This window comes from Colobus angolensis, unplaced genomic scaffold (genome assembly GCF_000951035.1).
Source record: "Colobus angolensis palliatus isolate OR3802 unplaced genomic scaffold, Cang.pa_1.0 Scaffold303, whole genome shotgun sequence".
Lineage (NCBI taxonomy): Eukaryota > Metazoa > Chordata > Mammalia > Primates > Cercopithecidae > Colobus > Colobus angolensis.
In genome coordinates, this window is record NW_012116300.1 from 932,117 (window position 1) to 945,235 (window position 13,119).

General features: G+C 59.4%; 1 protein-coding gene across 1 annotated transcript in view; it reads right to left on the bottom strand.

Moving 5' to 3' along the window:
- LOC105517644 (glutenin, high molecular weight subunit DY10-like) overlaps positions 1-3,247 on the bottom strand; it is an 8,148-nt gene extending 4,901 nt beyond the window's left edge. Inside the window, exons 1-5 of the mRNA XM_011950257.1 lie at positions 3,093-3,247; positions 2,864-2,899; positions 2,349-2,402; positions 2,009-2,082; positions 508-540 (exon numbers count right to left, since the gene is read on the bottom strand). Coding sequence (XP_011805647.1) covers positions 508-540; positions 2,009-2,082; positions 2,349-2,402; positions 2,864-2,899; positions 3,093-3,246 — 351 coding nt within the window. The 5' untranslated portion in view covers position 3,247. The remainder of the gene's footprint in view (positions 1-507; positions 541-2,008; positions 2,083-2,348; positions 2,403-2,863; positions 2,900-3,092) is intronic.
- Between the last annotated feature and the right edge of the window lie 9,872 nt (positions 3,248-13,119).

The following is a 13,119-nucleotide window of genomic DNA, read 5'->3' on the forward strand; positions in this document are numbered from 1 at the left end:
CAGCTTGGGAATGTTGCCCAGGCTGGTCTTGAACTCTTGGGCTCAAGCGATCCACCTAACTCCGCCTCCCGAACTGTTGGGATTACACGTGTTAGCCACCGCTCCAGGCCTGGATTGGTTTGCTGAATGAGGTTTGTTGTGTGAGACCAAGTTGGGAGACTAGAGGTTGGGGCTCGCCTGCTCTCTGAGGCTTTAGTTCCCCTGCCAGGCCTGGGAAGAGAAGGGGAAGGACTTTCTGTTAGTCTACCCAGCCTTTCCTCTCTGCTCAGGACCAGGGACAGGCCCCCATATCAGTAACCCCCAACTCCTAAGACCTCCATGCTCCCAGAACTCCAGGGCCTCACCTGCCTGGGTTTCAGCTCCCAGGAAGGCCCTGGCTCCCTGCCCATTCCCATTCCCAAATCCCAGGGGAAAGAGCCAAAGAGAATGAGGAGATCCGGGACTCTAGGGAAGCAGTGGCAGATGCATAGGAAATGGGCAGCGAGACAGGGACAGGGTGGGGCTCACCTGGCTTCTGGGGTTTTCCACCTCCTCCAAAGCCTGGGGGAAAGAAGAGAGGGTGAGGGATCCTTTCCTCTGGACCTGTGCCCAGAATCTCAGCCCCAGGTTCCCCACTTCCGTCCCCACCCTCTTTACCTGGTCCAAAGCCATTTTGAGTGGCAGGACCTATTTGAGGCGCAGACACAGGAGTGTGGATGGTGGTGCAGTGGGAATGAGCTAGGGCCTGGAGCCCTGCCCTCCCCCTTTCTGTCTCGCAGGACCCCTGCCTCTCCCTTTCTGTCTCTGTGAACTCCCTCCCAGGCCTGACCGCACTTGAAGCTGGATTTGGCTCTTGACCTGGGAGTCCAGACCATGGCCACGCTTGACCAGCTCAGGTGTCCTCCATGCCCAGCCGAGGCCTGACTTGGGGCGGGGGGCTCAGGGGAGACTGGGTGAATGAATGAACCCCAAGAGCCCATCCGTTGGTCCCCAGAGTGTGGCCCCGGGCCCCTGACCTGTCCCTCCTAGCCACCCCAGCCCCTTCCGCCCTGACCTGGCTGGGTTCCCGGTCTGTTTCCATTGCTGTATCCTGGGAGGAAAAGCAGTGTGTGAGGGGTGGATCTGGGGAGGGCTTGAGGGTGGGACAAGGCCGTAGATGCAGGGGAAACAGTCAAGATAGGGGAGGGAAGAGCAGGGGCTCACGGACCCCACCCATCCCCTGTCCTCCCCTAGAAATAAACTTTGTGCCCTCTGGACCTCTGACATCCCCTGGCTCTTCCCTGTGCCTCCTAGAATCCCAGTGTGGTCCAGGTGCCCTCACTTGGCTGGGCTCCAGCTCGTGGGAAGGCCCCAGCTCCCATCCCGTTCCCATCACCAGATCCCGGGAGACCGAGTGGAAGGAGGAAGCAGAGGCTGGGGCTGGATGTGTGTATGCAGGGAGTGGAGGACAGGGACACAGGAAAGGGGAGGCACACCTGGCTTCGGAGGTTTCACCCCCCGCCCCATATCAGGAATAGAGAGAGAGATCAGGTAAAGGAGCCTGCAGCTCCCTGGAGCCCCCAGACCCAAGCCCAGGCCCTCAGCTCCACCCTACTCTCCCTGACCTGGTTTTGGGCCTGTGGGGTGAGGGAGGCAGAGGCTGGAGCTAGGCCATGTGGAGTGCGGGTCCGAACACCACCCCAGGGCCGCTGTGCCCCATGCCCTGACAGTTCTCTAAGGGCGCATGCCCAGGGAGCAGCTCAGAGACCTCCACAGGAGTCCCCACCCCAGGAACAGCATTGGCAGGCCAGAGAGGGACCAGCACCTGGGGAGGATAACACAGAGGGGGACAGAGAGGGACGAGACACGGTGAGCATGGCAGGGTGGCGGCATGCGGGCGGGGTCCTTCCTTCATCAGCTTCTGAGGTTCCCTCTCCCCCAGGCATGGGGAGAGCTAGAAAGAGGCTGACATTGACCCCAAGAGCTCCTCCCCTAAGAATGAGAGTTGGGACCCTGAACCCTCCTGCCCGCCCCTCCCTGCGGCCCCTGCCCAGCCACCCTCACCTGGTGGGGTTCCTGCCCCTGGAAGAATGCCAGCGCCCAAACTACTTCTGCTCCCCAATCCTGGGGAGACAGAGGCGAGGGCCATGAGCGGTGGGCAGGCTTGGGGGACACAGAGGCGCCTGGATATAAGTGGGCAGGGCGGGGCGGGGCTCTGCCTCACCTGGCTTCGGAGGTTTCAAGCCCACTCCCGGGCCTGGGAAGGGACAGAGTAGCTGAGCCCTGCCCTCCCTCCAGAGCCCAGCTCTTCCAGCTCCTGGTTCCCTGACTCTGCTCTACCCCTTCCCCCTCCCTCCTGGAAGCCCAGGTCCTGTCCCACGTGTCCTCACCTGGCTGGGCTCTGGCCACTGGGAAGGCCCCTGCTCCCAGCCCGTTTCCATATCCTGGGGAGACAGAGCCAGAGGAACATGAGGAGGGGGAATGGGGCGTCGAGCAGAGACAGAGACAGAGGGCGGGAAGTGGACACTGGGACAGGTGTGGGGTGGGCTCGCTTCTGACTTCTGGGGTTTCACAGCCCCTCCAAAGCCTGGGAAGAGAGATGGGCAGATGAAGGGGCCCCGCCTTCCTGCCCCAGGCTCCCTGCTCCACAGCCACACTGAGCTGAGGCAGGGGTGAGGCCCAGGTGCCCCTGTCCCCTTACAAAGTCAGACATCAGAACTCTTCATGGTCCCCCTCCTGCCCACCTCCTGTGAGACACCCACCTGTTCTGCCCTCTCTGAGGCCTGGGGGAGCCTGGAGAGGAACCTGGAAATGCTGATCTGGCTGCATCCCCTCCCCCACAGTATCAGGCAAAGATTAGGCACCCCCAAGCCCCTCCCATTCCATACTCACATCCCCGCCTCACCTGGCTGGGCTGCAGCACCTGGGAAGATCCTGAACCCTGGGGTGAGAAGGCAGGAGGGAGTTAGGAGGAGTGAGGCAGGCAGGGGCTGGGTGAACCTCACCTAGGTTCTGGGGTTTCATGCCCCCTTCAGTGTCTGGGAAAGAGGGGGATCAGATGAGGGGCTCAGGAATCCCCATCCCAGGGATACCCCTAGAATCCTGGCTTCCAGCTCCCCCACTCCCACCTCTACCTGCTCCATAGCCAATCTGAGTGGAAGGGCTTGTGGGAGAGAGAGAGGTGAGCTGAGAAGGTTTGGGGTCCCAGCTGAGGTGGGGGTACAAGACCCTTGGACCTCTCCTTGGACTAAGCCAGACACCAGCAAACCTGAGAGGCTCCCTGTGCATCCCCCCACCACAATCACTCTCCAATCCTGCCTCTTCCCTCTGAGGCCTGGGAGGGAGGCAAGGAGGGGACCCCACGGCTCTCACCTGGCTGGGTTCCCAGCCATGCCTGACCCTGAACCCTGGAGAGACAGATGAGGTGAGGTGAGGAGTGTGAGAGAAAGAGGGGGAGACAGGGCTGGGGCTGGGGCAGGGCTCACCTGGCTTCTGTGGGTTCACGCCCCCTTCAGATCCTGGAGAGACAGGGAGGTGAGGGACACCCCTCTCTCAGGATCTCCCCAGAACCCCGCACCTGGCCCACAACCTATCCAAGCAGTGGGCCTGTGGGAACTCAGTCCCTTCCCATGAGGGTGGAGGGCTGTGGGGCACAGGTGGGTGCTTTCAGCCGCCTTCCCTGCCTCCTTCCCTCTCTCCTTCTTTTCTTCTCTCTTTCCTTTCTTCCCTGCCCCGCTCCATTTCTTCCTGCCTGCCTTCCCTTCTCCCCAGCCAGGGTGCCTGGGGGACACTCTGGGGCTCAGCTCTGTCCCCGCGTATTTCTGGTATTTCTGAGATGACTGCTTTCCCTTCTACCTGCCCCCCACCCAGCTTTCCCTGCTTCTGCCCTGCCTCCTCCCTGCCCTGTACCCTGCCCTCAGATGCCTCCCTTCCCTATGCCAGGCCTCACCTGCTCCCAGACCACTGTGGGGGTCATAGGCTGTGGGAAAACTGAGATGTTGAGCTGGGGTGCTGGAGCAGCTGGGAGCTGGTGTGCCACCCTCCCCGAGCACCCCACCACCAGCTTTTAACGGATTGGTAGCCATTTGGGCTCTCTAAGCCTATGGGGTTCAGGGAGAAGCAGGGGAACTTATGAGGGGGCAAAGGGGCCCAAATCTGGATGTCACCCCGTTCTCCAGGTCTCAGTCTCCCTGCTGTCACAGGAGGGTAGAGGGCAAAGCAGGTAAGTAGTGTGGGGCCAGGGCAGTGGAGGCTAGAGGGTCCCTGGACCTGGAGGAAGGTGTCTGAGCCGGGGCTCTAGGGTGTTGTGGGGCAGATCCCACTCCGCTCTCTTCCTCTCCTCTCCCATCCATTCTCAGTACTGGGCTCCCCTCCCTTCCTGGAAATCTCCTCCTCCACCTCTCACCGCCTCCGCCCCCCAATCTTTCTCTCCTGAGCTCAGATGCATCAGGGCTTGGGGGAGCCCCTCCTCCTACCTTTAGGACCCCCCAGGTCCCTGAAGTAAAGACCCTTCCATGACACTGGCCTCCTGCCCCTCAGCAGGCTCTGTTCTTCTTGTCCCCTCCCTCCTCTCGCCCTCCAGGCCCCTTTGGGCTGCCGGGAGGTCCGCCCCTGCTGTCACACCTGCCCACCCTTCTCAGGCAGCCCAGGCCCCTCCTCAGGGCTGCATGTTCTGCCCGGTGGACTCTTCCCAGAGCGCAGGGTGTCTGTGCTCCCCCCCCGAGTGGATACTTGATGAGACTCCTTGCCCGGAAGACAGCAAGGGCCCTGAGCTCTCCTGGGCCCCGCATCAGGAGTCCCAGAGAGCTCCCACACACCCCAGGGCGGGAGAGATGGGAGACTCTTCCCTGACCCCAGTGCCAGAGGGGCCACCTACCTTTCCCCAGGCCAGGAGGCAGCGGGGGCAGCCCTGGGGGAGCAAAGTGGTACTGACTCAAGGCTGGGGGCCCCAGAGGCTGAGATGGGGCAGGGCCCAGGCATCTAACCTCCAGCCCCCAGAAACCCTCACTGTCTGAATTCTCTGCCCAGACCAGGTTTCCCACACCCCAGCCCTCCTTATCTCCAGAACCCCAGTATCCGGCCAGGGCCCCACCTGGACCCCTAGCCCCAGTCACAGATGCCCACTCTCCAACCCCGAGCCCCAAGCTGCCCTCACCACCTTGCAGGCTCTTAGAAGTAAGGCAGAGAAGGAAAAGGGCTGCAGGGAAGGCCCAGGCACCCATGACTCTAGGCAGTGTGGGAGTGCCCACAACCTCTGGGCCTTTAAACACCCCTGGCTGGGTGGGGACCCTCATCCAGGCACCCCAGCTGCGAGAGGCAGAGGCTCTGCCCGCAGACCCTGGGGGTTCAGCCCCCCACCTCTCCCTGTGGCAGAAGTCTAGCTCTGGCCCCTCATCCATCATGGGTGCTGACAGCAGGACAGGCCCCCTAGACTTCTCCACCCCTGTCCGTGACTCAGGCCCTGGCTCCAGGCCCAGAGGGCTCAGATGTCCCCCCAGCAAGGGGCAGGCAGGCACCCTAGGCCCAGCCCAAACACAGCTGGGGAGAGGGCAGGAACCAGGGCTTTGGAGTGCTGCAGACAGCAGGGGTGGAGGTGACAGCATCTCAGACCCTGTCTGACAGGCGGTTGGTGGTCCCAGCAAAAGCCAGGCGTCATCCCGTCTAGTCCTGAGACCACAGAGACCCCACCAGGGGGTCCTTTGTCCTCATGGAGGCTCGACCTGCCAGAGTGGGCCAGAGCCCCAAACTTCAGAGCCACCCCTTCCTCCTCCCTCCTCCTTGCAGGAGGGGCAGGGACACATGAGGACGGGCCAACTGTGCCCAGCCTCTCTGAGAGTCCTTGGAGGCCCTCCAGCTCTGCCTCATCTCCTGCCTCAGCAGCGACTCTAACTCTAACACTAACACAGACTAGCGGAGCCACCGCTCAGGGTTGGGGGGCGGGACTGCAGGAGAGGCTGAGAAGGGGACGTGGGGGGCTTGGAGCAGCTCTCCATGCCTGGGGCTGGGTGGATGAACTTGTAGCTGGGGCCCCGTGCTGGGGGCCTGGAAGGGAGGTGCCGGGCATGGGGGTCTGGACAACAGGCACCACCCCTCAATGAGCCTTCAGACCCCACCAGGCTGGCTGGGGATGACAGTGACTCAGCCCCTAGCCCCTGCACCCTCGTCTGGAAGGCTCCCTGTCTGTCTGCTGGCCTGTCCCTGGCCCAGCCAGCCCCTCCTGGCACCTCTGGCTAAGGAGTCTAGCCTGCCAAGCCAAGCAGCGCAGCTAGGCTGGGGGTCTGGAGAGGGCTATAATGAGGAAGGGGCAGCAGAGGTTTCTCCGAGAGAGGCTGCTGAGCCCACACCTCTGCGGCCAGGTCCAGCCAGCAATAGACTACAGGGTTAGTTACCACCAGGTACCCTTACTCATAGGCCAGCCCAGCACTTAGGTCCCTGCACCCCCTCCCTCTCTGCCTCCCCCTCACCCACATTGTAGGCTGTGCCCCAGTGCTGCTCTCTCTCCCCACACATGAAGCCCCCCACAGGGCTCACGCCCACCTCCCCACCACAGACCCACCTTTGCACGAGGCCTGCCTGCTCACGGCAGGGCCCCTCAGCCCAGCGCCTCAGAACAGTGCCCTGAACGCCCCCCTCCTGTCCTGCCTGGCAGAGAGCCATGAGTTGGGGTCCCCGAGGCTGGACCTTCATGGGTGGCTGACAGGGGCTCAGGGATGCCCCCTGGCCCCATCCATCCTAGGAGTGCCCAGGGTAGCAGGGACAGTCCATTCGGACTCCCTGGGAGGGCCTTCCTGCCAGGCCACCTGCCCCGCCCATGGCAGCAGGCACATGTCCCCCGTGTATTCATGGAGGGTAGCCGAGTAGCCCCGTGGCTAGCAGCTGGGTGCTGGATTCGCACGGGGTGCAAACACCCACTCCATCTGGCTTGGGGCCTTCCCATGTGTGTTCACTCTCCCCTAAAATGACAATAAGAGCACCTCTGTGTTGGGGCTACTGGGAGGAGCTGCTGCTTTTCCTCATTTACAGATGAGGAAACAGAGGCAGGGGGAAGGGACTTGGCTCAGATTGTGCACCTCCCGAGTGGTGGGGCTGAGATCTGAACCCCAGCAGTCTGGAAGTCCCCACGCCTGCTGTCCCTGCTCTCAAGCACCTTACATGCTTACAGGCGGGCAGCAGGCCCAGTTATGCCAGACGGGATGAGGCGTCTGCTTGAGACCGAGGCCAGCTGAGAGCTCCTACACAGACACATGGCTTGCCCTGCAGGGCGCTGGGAAAGCGTAGCCCAGGAGGAGGCAGGCAGAAAACCAGGAGGTGCCCTGTGGGAGGTAAAGGATGGGCGCCTGCTTGGCCACTGCCAGAGGGAACACCAGTGCCCGCCACCACTGCCAGGCTGCCTGGTGCTGGCATGGCCTTGGAAAATGCCAGCCAGTCCAGGGCCTTGGGCCAGCCTGACAGTGACTCAGGACCAGGTTGGGTCCAGTCGGGTGTCCCAGCCCCTGCAATGCCACCACTTGTACTCCTAGCACAGCCAGTCCTCTCTACTCACCCCCAGACCCACCCAGGCAGGGCCTGCCTGACGGCACAGAGACTGTGTGTGGGCTGGGAGAGCCCCTGATGGAGTCTTGACCTGGGCTACCCTTTGCTCCCAGGCACCCTGGCCTGAGGGGGACACAGCACAGCCTCTGAACAGAGGAGCAGCTATGAGGGGCTAGGGCTGAGGGCCAAGGGCAGGGCGACAGCAGGGATGTTGGAAGTGCAGGACCCAGACCCAGGAAATGCATTGCCCTAAAATGGCAAGAGACTCCCTGCCAGCTGCTTGACACCAGTGGCACCTGTGAGGGCAGGAATTTGGGGAGGACAGCTGGAGCGGTGGCCAGGCGCCAGCCGGGCGGACACCTTCTGCACTCGCAGCTGTGCTGAGGGTCCTGCAGGCCACTCTGCTTGGGCAGCTCTTCAGCCCATACCCAAGCATCGGAGCCTCTAGTGTACCTTCCTAGGCATCCCAAGGCAACTCACACCAGCAAAGCTGACCTCTATGAACTCCTTCTTCCCACCCACCTGCCAGTTCATTAAAACCTTATGCAGACCTGGCGCAGTGGCTCACGCCTGTAATTCCAGCACTTTGGGAGGCCGAGGTGGGTGGATCACAAGGTCAAGAGATCGAGACCATCCTGGCCAACGTGGTGAAACCCTGTCTCTACTAAAAATACAAATATCAGCTGGGCATGGTGACACACGCCAGTAGTCCCAGCTACTCTCGAGGCTGAGGCCAGAGAATCGCTTAACCCGGGAGGTGGAAGATGCAGTGAGCCGAGATCGCGCCACTGTACTCCAGCCGGGCGACAGAGCAAGGCTCCGTCTGAAAATAAATAAATAAATAAAATAAAAAACCTTGAGTGTGAAACATAGCATGCAAAGATTAGCGCACATGAGAATGTGCTGTGCAGCAAACGTACTTACGAGACAAACCCCTGTGCACCCAGCACCTGGGTCAAGAAATCAGTTCCGCAGAAGCACCCATCACAGTCCCCTCCCTCCCATTAGGATAGCCACATTTGCACTTGTGGTCGTCATTCCCTCGCTTTTTTTCTTTCTTTTTTTTTTTTTTTTTTTTTTGAGGCGGAGTCTTGCTCTGTCACTCGGGCTGGAGTGCGGTGGCCGGATCTCAGCTCACTGCAAGCTCCGCCTCCCGGGTTTACACCATTCTCCTGCCTCAGCCTCCAGAGTAGCTGGGACTACAGGCGCCCGCCACCTCGCCCGGCTAGTTTTTTGTATTTTTTAGTAGAGACGGGGTTTCATCGTGTTAGCCAGGATGGTCTCGATCTCCTGACCTCGAGATCCGCCCGTCTCGGCCTCCCAAAGTGCTGGGATTACAGGCTTGAGCCACCGCGCCCGGCCTGCTTTTTTTCTTTTTTCTTTTTTTAGTGTCTTTTTTTTTTTTTTTTTTTATACTTTAAGGCTTTTTTTCTTTTGAGACGGAGTCTTGCTCTTGTCGCCCAGGCTGGAGTGCAGTCAGGCGATCTCGGCTCACTGCGACCTCTGCCTCCCGGGTTCAAGCGATTCTCCTGCCTCAGCCTCCTGTGTAACAACCTCCTGTGTAACTGGGATTACAGGCGCCCGCCACCACGCCCGGCTAATTTTTGTATTTTTAGTAGAGTCGGGGTTTCACCATGTTGGCCAGGCTGGTCTCAAACTCCTGCCCTCAGGTGATCTGCCCGCCTCGGCATCACAAAGTGTTGGGATTACAGGCGCGAGCCACCGCGCCGGGCCTCGCCTTTCCTTTTGTGGCCAAAACCGGATGTGCGCCTTCCTGGGAGAGTCTGGGCGGAGCCGCGGGTGCTATGGCGGCAATGGGACACATGGGGGCGCGCGCGGCCCGCGCCTGGTCGTACGGGTGGGACTAGCGGGAACTGCGTTCCTGGGCTGCGGCTGGGGGGATTCCTCCCGGAAGGAGGTCGGCCAAGCGCTTTGTTCCGGAACCCTGCGAGCCAGTGCCTCGGTCCCTGTGACCCCAGGGTGGTTAGAGGAGTCCCGGCTTCTTTCCTCCTGGGGCCTCTTTTTGGCCCAGAGTGCAGCGTTGAAAACTGCAACAGACTGTACAGATGAGGGGGTCTTACTGTTTTATTATTATTATTGTCATTAATTTGAGACCGAGTCTCGCTCTGTCGCCCAAGCTGGAGTGCAGTGGTGCCACCTCGGCTTACTGCAACATCCACCTCCTGGGCTCAAGGATCCTCCCACCTCACCCTCTTGAGTAGCTGGAAGCAGAGGTACACACCACCATGCCCAGCTAATTTTTGTATTGTTTGTAGAGATGGGGTTTTGCCATATGCCCAGGCTGGTCTCAAACTTCTGAGCTCAAGTGACCTGCCGCCTCAGCCTGCCAAACTGCTAGGATTACAGGCGTGAGCCACCTCGCCCAGCCTGTTATTCTTAAACAATGAGTAAGCCCCTACTGTGTGTTCGGCTCTGTGCTAAGCACTTCACAGGCATTTTCTCATTTAGTGCTCATACTCCCCAAGGAAGGAGGAACTATTATTATTACTCTATATTTTTTACAGGGTCTTACTCTGTTTCCCAGGCTGGAGTACAGTAGTTCAATCATGGCTCACTGCAGCCATTTTTTTTTTTTTTTTTGAGACAGAGTCTCACTCTTGTCAGCCAGGTTGTAGTGTAGTGGTGTGATCTGTGCTCGCTGCAACCTCTACCTCCTAGGTTCGAGCAATTTTTCTGCCTCAGCCTCCCGAGTAGCTGAGATTACAGGTGCCTGCCACCACACCCAGCTAATTTTTGTATTTTTAATAGAGACGGGGTTTCACCATGTTGGCCAGCCTGGTCTCAACTCCTGACTTCAGGTGATCCACCCGCCTCAGCCTCCCAAACTGCTGGGATTACAGGCGTGAGCCACCGCGCCTGGCCCTCACTGTAGCCTTTAACTCCAGGGATCAAGTGATCCTCCTGCTCCATCTTCCTGAGGAGCTGGGACTCCAGGTGTGTGCCACTGTGCCTCACTGATTTATTTCTTCTTTCTGTTATTTATCTTTGCTCTCCCTTTCTTTCCTTCCTTCCTTTTCTTTCTTTCTTCTTCATTCTTGTTGTTTTTTTTTTTTTAAATTTTTGAGACGGAGTCTCGCTCTGTCGGCCAGGTTAGAGTGTAGTGGCGCGATCTCTGCTCACTGCAAGCTCCGCCTCCAGGGATCAAGCGATCCTCCTGCTCCATCTTCCTGAGGAGCTGGGACTACAAGCGCCCGCCACCATGCCCAGCTAATTTTTTGTAGTTTTAGTGGAGACAGGGTTTCACCATGTTAGCTATGGTTTAGATGGTCTTAATCTCCTGACCTCGTGATCTGCCTGCCTCAGCCTCCCAAAGTGAGCCACCGCTCCCGGCCGGCCGGCCTGCCTCCCTCCCTCCCTCTCTTTTTTCTCTTTTTCTTTTCCTTTCTTCCTTTTCTTTATTTCCCTTCCTTCCTTTCCTTTCTTTTCTCTTTTCTTTCTTGAGACAGGGCCTTGCTATGTTGCCTAGGCTAGAAAACTTTTATTTTTATCCCCATGCTACACATGCAGAAACCAGGACAGACAGGATCGCAGCCCTAGTTTCCCTTACACCACAGTCCACGCACTTACCTGCTCCCGCTCCTTATTTCCATTTACATATATTTATATTACAGCCTTTCCTCACACAGTGAAATTTACATCGGAAGCATGTCTTTCCATGCCTTTTTTTTTTTTTAAATTATCATTGTGAATCAGACTTTCAAAAATGGGCGGTTGGAAGGGGACCTGTCGGGGAGATGGGGCGGGCAGAGGTAGCCCTAGGAAGCTGGGGAGGGGCCTGTGTGTGCCCCAGGCCTCCTGGGGGTCAGTCTGGAGTCATCAACAAGGATCCTGCCTGAGTCACTGGAGCACAGCTGCCAGAGATGCGAAGGACAAGGAAAGGGGCAGGCAGGTGGGCTGCCGCCCCCAGCCAGGATTCCAGCCTCTCCTCCCCTACACTGCTGCTCCATGCACAGAGCGTTTACAGAGGGTGCAGGCACTGAATGGTTGGGAAGCTTTGCAGTCCATTACCTGTCAGAGACTTCTGGGGGGCACCAAGGGTTTGGGGGCCTGGTTCTGGAGGCCAGGGCTAGGAGGAGCAGGTAGTCAACAAGTAAACTCACAAACAAAAGATACAACATCAGACAGAGATTAGGACAATAGCAAAAATAAGGCGGAAGGAGAGGTGTGGGTGAGAAGGCCAGCGTTTGGAGGAGGGTTGCCCGGAAGCGTGACTCCTCCCACCCAGTTAAACGAATAAAGAGCCCCTAGGTGAGGAAAGTAACAATCCCTAGCCCGGCTTGCCCCGCGAGGGCCTCTACTAATCGCTTTAGGGGATCATCTCAGCATCCTCAGCTGTTTTTTTTCAGGAGAGGAGACTAATCCTAAACTCAGAAAGGCTCAGTGCATTCCCAAGGTCGTTCAGCCAGGACGGCGCTAAAGGGATTTGAGCCGAGAGCAAGTCTCAAATTCAGAGAATGGAGGAGCTGCCCCGGAAGTGGCTGCTCGAGGCTGCAGTGAACTATGATCCTGCGGCCAGTCGCGGTGTAATCCCAGCCCTCTGGGACGCCAAGGCGGGCGGATCGCTTGAAGTCAGAAGTTCGAGACTAGCCTGGCCAACATGGTAAAACACTGTCTCTACAAAAAAATGCAAAAATTAGTTGGGTGTGGTGGCGCGCGCCTGTGGTCCCAGCCACTCAAGAGGCTCAGGTGGGAGGATCGCTTGAGCCTGGAAGGCAGAAGTTGTAGTGAGCCGAGATCTCGCCACTACACTCCAGCCTGGACGACAGAATGAGACACTGTCTCAAAATAAAGTAAAATACGTGAGCCGAGTGCGGTGGCGCGGGCCTGTGATCTCATGCACTCGGCAGGCTGAGGTGGGAGGACCGCAGCACTGCATTCCAGCCTTGGTGACAGTGAGACCCTGTCTCAAAAAAAAAAAAAAATGTGGCTGGTGCCTGTTGGCAGGGAAGCTGCAGGTAGGCGAGGGCAGGCCAAGCAGAGTCCTGCCTGTCTGGAGAGCTGCCTGGAACAGGCGGCTTTTTCTGGCTTCCGAAGCCGCGCGCTAGAAGTTGGGGGGTGTGTGTCTGGCCTGCCACTGCGACCCTGGCTCATAACATGGCCGGAGTGAGAAGTGGGGTGCCGGGACCCAGGAGGTCGTAGGAACTTCCTGGTCCTACCCGGAGTAACCCTGGGGATATGCCTGCTCCAAGAATCGGGATAGCCGTCCCTTTTATGGACTCAAACACTACACCAGCCCAGCGAGGGCGGTGGGTGACGGGAGCGAGGCCTGGAGTGCGGTGGACGTCCCAGAGACTAGGCGGCAAGCGCTAGAGGGCGGGTGAGGCCCGGCCGCCCACGCCCCGGGGCCAACGCAGAGCACCCTGTGCGCCTGCGCAGTGAGCGGCGGGGCGGGGCAGCGGCGCGCACGCAGCACGAGGGGAGGAGCCCCGGAGCCTGGGCATCCCTGACGGGCTGCACTGGGGAGGGGGAGGGGCCTCGAGGCCGGTTTGGAATTTTTGGCGCGAGCAGCTCCGCGCGCGTTCACGGGCCGTTCCCCCTCAGGGGTGTCCTCCGCCCGGGCGTCCGGAGCAGTCGACGGCAGACTCCGGCCCGCTGGGCCACCCGAGG